At 49.1% G+C, this 9,231-nt stretch overlaps 1 protein-coding gene across 2 annotated transcripts in view; it reads left to right on the top strand.

Moving 5' to 3' along the window:
• The first annotated feature begins 5,784 nt into the window (after nucleotides 1-5,784).
• CEACAM19 (CEA cell adhesion molecule 19) overlaps nucleotides 5,785-9,231 on the top strand; it is a 19,199-nt gene continuing 15,752 nt past the window's right edge. For both annotated transcript variants that reach the window (XM_032262705.1, XM_032262704.1), the window contains exons 1-2: nucleotides 5,785-6,387; nucleotides 7,315-7,683. In XM_032262705.1, the coding sequence (XP_032118596.1) occupies nucleotides 6,333-6,387; nucleotides 7,315-7,683 (424 nt within the window). In that variant the 5' untranslated portion in view covers nucleotides 5,785-6,332. The remainder of the gene's footprint in view (nucleotides 6,388-7,314; nucleotides 7,684-9,231) is intronic.

Genomic DNA, 9,231 nt, shown 5'->3' with positions numbered 1-9,231 from the left:
CCATGGGAGGGATGTACAGGTTTTTTAACCAGGCCCCAAAGGACAGGCATTTGTATCATTTCCAGCCTTTTATTATTACAGTGTTATAGTGAATAACTTTACACACTGTTATGTATTTTATTTATTTTATTTTATTTTAGAGACAGGGATCTTGCCATCTTGCCCAGGCTGGTCTCAAACTCCTGGGCTCAAGCAATCCTCCCGCCTCAGCCTCCTGAAGTACTGGCATTATAGGCATGAGCCACCGTGCCTGGCCAAGGCACACTGTCATTGAGCTCATGTTGACACCTGAGTGTTGGACACACTCCTGGAGGTGGAATTGCTGGGCCAAAGAGTATGTTTCTTGTCATTGTGATTAATATGGACAAATGAACCCTCACAGAATTTGTGCTGAGCTCTGTTCCCACCAGCGATGCAGCTGATGACCTTTATCTGGAGGGAGGGGGCATCCTTGGAGTCCACAGAGCTAGGAATGGAGTGTGGACCCAGAATTTTGGTATAGGTCTTGTATAAAGTTATAAGTTTAAGAAAACAGCCAAGCACGGTGGCCCAGGTCTGTAAACTCAACACTTTGGGAGGCTAAGGCAGGTGGATCACAAGGTCAAGAGACCGAGACCAACCTGATGAACATGGTGACACCCGTCTCTCTAAAAATACAAAAATTAGCTGGACGTGGTGGCACACACATGTAGTCCTGCTACTTGATAGGCTGAGGCCGAAGAATCACTTGAACCCGGGAGGCGGATGTTGAAGTCAGCCAAGATTGTGCCACTGTACTCAGAAAGAAAAGAAAGAAGAGAAGAAAGAGAAAAACTGCAACTATCCATATCAGAGAATTTGTGAGAGGCGGGATATGATGGAGATCATAAAGAGGCTAAAACACTCCAAACCCTCCCTCCACATTGCTCCTGCATGCGGGGGGGGGGGTCTTTTCAGGTCAATATGATCTCGTCCTGAGTAGCTGTGAGGTCCCAGAAGCCTCTGGGTTGCAGATTGCTTGGAGTGAAAATGCCTGTGCTACTGAAATCTAAAAAAAAAAAATTTTTTTCTTAAATTATGGGCTGGGTGTGGTGGCTCATGCCTGTAATCCCAGCACTCTGGGAGGCTGCAGCGGGTGGATCACTTGAGATCTGGAGTTCAAGACCAGCCTGGCCAAGATGGTGAAACCCCATCTCTCCAAAAAGTTAGCCAATCATGGTGGTGCATGCCTGTAATCCCAGCTACTCAGGAGGCTGAGGTGGGAGAATCGTTTCAACCGGGGAGGCGGAGGCTGCAGTGAGCCATGATCGAGGCACTGCACTCCAGCCTGGCTGACAAGAGCGAGGCCCTGTCTCAAAAAAAGAAAAAAAAGAACTGGTCTACTCTGGGCACGGCTCTACTTCTCTGCTGTTTGTTCAGCTTTCCTCCACATACGGGCATCACCCTCTGGTGCCAAGATGGCTGCTGCATTCCGGGCATCACATCCAGACTCAGACCCAGAGAAGCTGCCCATCCCTACCTGAGTGAGCCTCCGTGGGAACGGGAAACCACCCAGCAGCGTCTTTTCCGGTCTCATTCATGAGCGCCTCCCACCGCTCAACCAATCCCTGGCCAAAAGAATGGGACCGCCTGGGAAGCTGGACCAATCAGGACCTGCCCTCTGGGTCTGGGGAGAGGCCCGGATGAAGGCTGCGGGACCAGGTACCTCTGTTACTAGCAGTGCCTCCCGCTGAGTAGTTAGAAGATGTCTGGGTTTATTCTCTTTGAAGTACTGCCTAAATATTCTATAATAAACCTTGACTCTTCTTTTAATAATGCAAAAGGAATCGTAGTTATTATTTGAAAGGGAGAGGAAGAAGAGAGAGAGAGCGGGAGGGAGACAGGAGAGGGTAGAATCCAGCCACCGGAAAATTGAGAATAGCTGGCTTTGCATTACGTGCCTGGAAATAATTGCAGGGTTTGCAACAACCTCTATTCAGGAGACAGACCAAGGAAATTGCAAAACTGCAGCAAGGATCGAAGGGCCGGGTGTGGTGGCTCACGCCTGCAATCTCAGCACTTTAGGAGGCCAAGGTGGGCGGATCACCTGAGGTAAGGAGTTCGAGACCAGCCTGGCCAACATGGTGAAACCTCGTCTCTACTAGAAATACAAAAATAAGCCTAGCATGGTGGCAGGCACCCATAATCCCAGCTACTGCGAAGGTAGAGAATGCCTTAAACCCGGAAGGCAGAGGTTGCAGTGAGCTGAGATCATGTCACTATACTCCAGCCTGGGTGACAGAGCGAGACTCTGTCTCAAAAAAAAAGAAGGATTGAAGGTAGATTCTGAGGGTACTCTGACCCACGAACCCAGCATAAAATCTTCCAGGCGTGACAGGCGCAGTGGCTCACACCTGTAATCCCAGCACTTTGAGAGGCCAAGGTGGTGGATCACCTGAGGTCGGGAGTTCGAGACCAGAATGACCAACATGGAGAAACCCCATCTCTACTAAAAATACAAAAATAGTTGGATGTGGTGGCGCATGCCTGTAATCCCAGCTACTCAGGAGGCTGAGGCAGGAGAATTGCTTGAACCTGGGAGGCGGAGGTTGCAGTGAGCCGAAATTGTGCCACTGCACTCCAGCCTCGGCAACAAGAGTAAAACTCTGTCTCGGTGAAAAAAAGAAAGAAAAAGGAAGGAAGCAGGGAGGGAGGGAGGGAGGAAGGAAAGAAGGAAGGGGAAAGGAAAGAAGAAAGAAAATCTTCCAGGCATTAAGAAACATTGGGGATGTGGAGGATTAAAAATCCCTCCAGGAAAAATATACTTCTCTTGAGCAGGGTCACGAGGGTGGGGGCAATGGGGGAGGTGGGGTAAGTCCAAAGACAAGGTCAATACCAATAATAAGAAGAATGGCAGGCGTTTGTCGCTTGTTTGCCGGGCCTCTTGCACACTGTTCTCCCAACGTCCCTGTGAGGTGGTGATGCTTATTCCCATTCTTGAGAGGTGAAGTCATTTGCCACAAGATCCCCCAGCCAAATGGTAGTAAAACCAGATTTTCAGCCAGACCCGCCCCCTCACGGCAGAGCTTCCCTGGAGTCTGCAGCCGACCAGTCTATAGCCGGGCCACCCCATCCTTCAAGGTGGTTCAATGTCAAGATTCCTGATTTGCCTGTAATCCCAGCACTTTGGGAGGCCAAGGGGAGAGGAGCACAAGGTCAGGAGATCGAGACCATCCTGGCCAACATGGTGAAACGCCATCTCTACTAAAATACAAAAAATTAACCCGGTTTGGTGGCGGGTGCCTGTAGTCCCAGCAACTCGAGAGGCTGAGGCAGGGGAATCAGTTGAACCCAGGCAGCGGAGGTTGCAGTGAGCGGAGATCGCACCCCTGCACTCCAGCTGGGTGACAGAGCAAGACTCCGTCTCAAAAGATTCCTGATTTGCCTCAACCTGGGGCCTCTGGAAGATACCATCACCCCCAACAGGCTGAAGACGTGTCCAGAACACTCAGACACCCACAAAGTGCTATAGATACATCACACCCCGGCCTCGCTATCTCTTCCTCATGGCCCTCACCAGGTAGAAATGCCTGGCACGCCTGCCTCAAATCCCTAGGTCAGCCCTCGCTCCCGGATGGAACTTTCTGATGATGAAAGCATTCTCCATCTGTGCTGTCCAGTGTAATAGCCACTGATCACACAAGGCTAGTGAGCACTTGAAAGTGGCTAGTTTGAGGAACTGCATTTTTTAAATACATTTAATTTTAATTACTTTGAATATAAATACACACATATATATACATATTTATACACACATATATACATTTTTACATATATATATATTCAATTTTTTTTTTGAGATGGAGTCTTACTCTGTTGCCCAGGCCGGAGCGCAGTGGTGTAATCTTGGCTCACTGTAACCTCCACCTCCCAGTGGAGAGTGGCTGGGATTATAGGCGTGCGCCACCACACCCCGATAATTTTTGTATTTTTAGTAGAGACAGGGTTTCATTATGTTGGCCAGGCTGACCTTCAACTCCTGACCTCAAGTGATCCTCCTGTCTCTGCCTCCCAAAGTGCTGGGATTATAGGCATGAGCCACTGTGCCTAGCCTATTCAACATTTTCTTTTTGAGACAGGGTCTCTCTCACTCTGTCATCCAGGCTAGAGTGCAGTGTCATGATCAAAGTTCACTGCAGCCTCGACCTCCCAGGCTTCGTAATCCCCCTGCCTCAGCCTTCTGAGTAGCTGGAGCTACAGTCAAGAGCCACCAAAGCTAGCTAATTTTTTAAAAATTTTTTGTCTAGAGATGGAATCACACCTATAATCCAAGCACTTTGAGAGGCCAAGGCAGGAGGATCACCTGAGGTCAGGAGTTCAAGATCAGCCTGGCCAACATGGCAAAACCCAGTCTCTACTAAAAATACAAAATTTAGCCAGGCATGGTGATGCATGCCTGCAATCCCAGCTACTATGTTGCCCTGGCTGGTGTCAAATTCCTAGGCTCAAGCAGCTCTCCCATCTCGGCCTCTCAAAGAGGTAGGATTACAAGAGTGAGCCACCGTGCCTGGCCAAAATTTATATTTAAATAGCCACATATGACTAATAGCTATGATATTAAACAACATAACACTAGTCTCTCCATCACCCAAGCTCTGTTGATCCAACCAACAGAGCACACCACCCAGCCTCACACAGACATGTCCCATGTGCTCCTTCCTGGCTCCACCCACCCAGGATATTGCAGCCTCAATTCGCCTTGATGACTGTATCAGCCTCCACACCCTGCATTGCTCTTTATGCTGCCTGGTAACCCTCACCCAGCCTCACCCCATCATCTGCCTCACTTCTACTCTTACTCCAGGTCTCAGCTCAGATGCCCCCTCCTCCAGGAAGCCCTCCCTACCCCTCAGGTTGAATGAGGTGTGTCCCCTTGGGCTCGCCCAGACTCCTGGCCTCCTCCATTCCAGCCCTGATCACTCTGGATCGTCATTGTGTGGGGAGGGATCTGCCCCCTACATGGTACAGGACTGTGTACCCTACTGTGGACAGAGGATGGTCTCAATCATCACTGTGTCACCAACATCACCCAGCACCCACAACTGGGCACTGGGAATGTGTGCTGGATGAATGAATGAATGAATGGAGGATGCTTTTTAAAAAACTAGGCTAAGCCAGGTGTGGTGAGTCATATCTGTAATCCCAGTACTTTGGGAGACCAAGGTGGGAGGATCACTTGAGCCCAGGAGTCCAACACCGGGCTGGGGCAACATAGTGAGATCTCATCTCTACAAAACATAAAAAAATTAGCCGGGCATGGTGGTACACAGTTGTAGTCCCAGCTACTCAGGAGGCTGAGACAGGAGGATTGTTTGAGCCCAGAAGTTGGAAGCTGTGGTGAACAATGAAATCCAGCCTGGGCAACAGAGCAAGACTCAGTCTCAAAAAATATATAATAACACATCTCTGAAAAATATAAATATTCGTGAAATTATAAGTGGCACATTTCAATGGAAAGACATTCAATGTTCATGAATGGAAATACAGCAAGACTAAAGTATTAGGCTCAGAGCTTTCTTTCTTTCTCTTTCTTTCTTTCTTTTCTTTTTTGAGGTAGTGTCTCGCTTTGTCACCCAGACTGGACTGCAGTGGTGCGATCTCAGCTCACTGCAAACTCCATCTCCCAGGTTCATGCAACTCTTTTGCCTCAGCCTCCCCAGTTGCTGAGATTACAGGTGCCTGCCACCACACCTGACTAATTTTTGTATTTTTAATAGAGACGGAGTTTTACCATGTTGGCCAGGCTGGTCTTGAACTTCCGACCGCATGATCCACCCACCCCAGCCTCCCAAAGTGCTGGAATTACAGGCATGAGCCACCTTGCCTGGCCTGTCTCAGAGCTTTCAAGTGAGTCAGCAACAGGTGAAATCCCACATCTGTCTATGGGCAGACTTGCCTCTTCCTGGGCCTCTGTTTTCACGTCTGTGCAATGGGAACAGTTATTTATGGTGGCTGCTGAATGAGCAAACCCAGGGAAGTTGTTCAAACAGAGGCCGCTATGACTATTGTTACAGTGACTGCTGTTGCAGTCACCCTGAGTGAGAAAAAGAGGTTGACGAAGGACAGGGGAGGAGTCCTGGGAAGTTCCCCAGTCACCCTGAAAAACTGGTTCAACCTGCGTCTGTGCTCCCATCCCAGGGAGTATAGGTGGAGCCTCCAGAGGCTGTGAACAGGGTATGCTAGGGCTGGGCCAGCCTCAGCAGGGTCTCTAAGGCACCCCTGGGATCCCTACTGAGTTTGCCTACTTCAGACGGCCAGGGCCTAGCCCTTAGTGTTCAGCTTCTGGGCCCTTGGCATATCCACAGGACACGAAGATGGAGATTCCCATGGGGACCCAGGGCTGCTTCTCAAAGAGCCTCCTGCTCTCAGGTAAGGAGGATATACACCATAAAGGCTGAGGGGGAGAAGGGATGAGGGACTCAGCCCAGGGACTGAAGCTTCCTCTTAGAAGTAGGGAAAGATGATCTGAGAGGATGAAATTAGAGTAAGATGGGGAGGGGCAACAGAATCACGTCCTTATCACTGTTTTATCTGTGGAATTTTCTATAATGTCGGGATAATGAAGGCAGAAATTTATGTATGTTTGGTTCTCTGCTACATCTCCAGTGTCTAAACATTGAAAGAAGTGTAGATGTATTATATATAGTTGGTATTGTAGCCCATATATTATACATGCGTATAAGTATTGGTTGAATGAATGAATGAATGAATTCAGAGAGTCCATGTGTTTAGAAGTAGACCACACAGCCGGGCGCGGTGGCTCAAGCCTGTAATCCCAGCACTTTGGGAGGCCGAGGCGGGTGGATCACGAGGTCAAGAGATCGAGACCATCCTGGTCAACATGGTGAAACCCCGTCTCTACTAAAAAATACAAAAAATTAGCTGGGCATGGTGGTGCGTGCCTGTAATCCCAGCTACTCAGGAGGCTGAGGCAGGAGAATTGCCTGAACCCAGGAGGTGGAGGTTGCGGTGAGCCGAGATCGCGCCATTGCACTCCAGCCTGGGTAACATGAGTGAAACTCCATCTCAAAAAAAAAAAAAAAAAAAAAGAAGTAGACCACACAGAATCTCAATGTAGAAAAACCTCTGGATCAGTAGGATGGCAAATCTGTGGGATCCATGCCTGTGTTCCCACTCCTGCACCCACGGCAGACATCAATAATCAATCCCAGCACTATGTCCAATGAGCAGCACTCAGAGTCCTTGCTCTCCAGTGAAAATCTCTGTCTAGAGAGGAGCATACCATGAACCCTGGCAACACCCCTGATCTCAGCCTTTCCCTATAACTTCCCACAGCCTCAATCCTGGTCCTCTGGATGCTCCAAAGCTCCCAGGCAGCCCTCCACATCCAGAAGATTCCAGAGCAGGCTCAAAAGAACCAGGACCTTCTCTTGTCCGTCCAGGGTGTCCCAGACACCTTCCAGGACATCAACTGGTACCTGGGGGAGGAGACCTATGGAGGCACGAGACTATTTACCTACATCCCTGGGATACAACGGCCCCAAAGGGATGGCAGCGCCATGGGACAGCGAGACATTGTGGGCTTCCCCAATGGTTCCATGCTGCTGCGCCGTGCCCAGCCTACGGACAGCGGCACCTACCAAGTAGCCATCACCATCAACTCTGACTGGACTATGAAGGCAAAGACTGAGGTCCAGGTAGCTGGTAAGTGTTAGGGTCTGGGGATGAGATGGGGAAGCTAATGAGCCCTGAGCAGCTACCATGCACCAGGCCCTGTGCAAACACCATTTCATTTGGTTCTCTCATTTATTCATACATATTGAGTGTCTACTGTATACCAATCCCCAGAGATAGCCTTTAAGCCTCACATGCATTAACTAATAAAATATCTATGAAATGCCTGCCTTGTGCCTGGCACTGGAGAATGCACAATCTAATTAACCAAAAAAAAATTTTTTTTAGACAGAGTTCCTCTCTTCTCGCCCAGGCTGGAGTGCAGTGTCACAATCTCGACTCACTGCAACCTTCACCTTCCAGGTTCAAGCAATTCTCCTGCCTCAGCCTCCCGAGTAGCTGAGATTACAGGCATCCAACACCACGCCCAGCTAATTTTTGTATTTTTAGTAGAGATAGGGTTTTGGCATGTTGGGCAGGCTGGTCTCGAACACCTGACCTCAGGTGATCCGCCCACCTCGGCCTCCCAAAGTCCTGGGATTACAAGCGTGAGCCACCGTGCCTGGCCACTAAATTTTTATTGAGCACTTACTGTATGCCTGGTTGTAAGGAATGCATCCCTCAATCTTTATGTTCATAAGGCGAGTATTTACTGATGAATCCACTCGGGGTAAAATGTGAGGGACAGAGTGGTGGACACTAATGACAGTTGGCATTTCTTGGGTGCTTGTTAAGAGCCAGGCACTGTCTTAAACATTTTCCCTAAAGCATAGTTTCTCAGCTTCAGCACTACTGATGTTTTGTATTGGCCGATTCCTCCTAGTAAAGGGTTCTTGCATTGCAGATATTTCAGCAGCACCCTTGGCGTCTACTCACTAGGTACCAGTAGCACCTTCATAGTCGTGACAACCAAAAATGTCTTCAGATATTACCAAATGTCTCCACCCTGAGGGAAGAATCACCCCTGGTTGAGAACCACTACTCCATATTTACTCATTTTTACCTTAAAGCAACTCCATGAGGTAGGTGCCATTATTGTGTCCATTTTACAGATGGAAAACTGGAGGCACACAGTGGTTATGACTTGCTGAGTAAGGAATACGAACCAGATGATGTGACGTGGGAAGGGAGGTCATCAGGGAGACCTCACTGAAGAAGTGACCTTAGAGGAGATACCAGAAGAAGGTGATTGAGGGAGGGAGGTGCTGTGGACTGATGTCTGCATCCCCCTAGAATTTATATGTTGAAATCCTAACCCCCAAGATGATGGTATTAGAAAGTGGAGCTCGGGCCAGGCGTGGTGGCTCACGCCTGTAATCCCAACAGTCTGGGAGGCCAAGGAGGGTGGATCACCTGAGATCAGAAGTTCGAGATCAGCCTGGCCAACATGGTAAAACCCCGTCTCTACTAAAAATACAAAAATTAGCTGAGCATGGGGGAAGGCACCTGTAATGCCAGCCACTTGGGAGGCTGAGGCAGGAGAATCACTGGAATCCAGGAGGCAGAGGTTGCAGTGAACCAAGATTGTGCAACTGCACTCCAGGCTGGGCAACAAAGCAAGACTCCATCTCAAAAAAA

Source organism: Sapajus apella, unplaced genomic scaffold (assembly GCF_009761245.1).
Source record: "Sapajus apella isolate SASKATOON/1434 unplaced genomic scaffold, GSC_monkey_1.0 scaffold130, whole genome shotgun sequence".
Lineage (NCBI taxonomy): Eukaryota > Metazoa > Chordata > Mammalia > Primates > Cebidae > Sapajus > Sapajus apella.
This window is presented reverse-complemented; position numbering and strand designations above follow the sequence as displayed.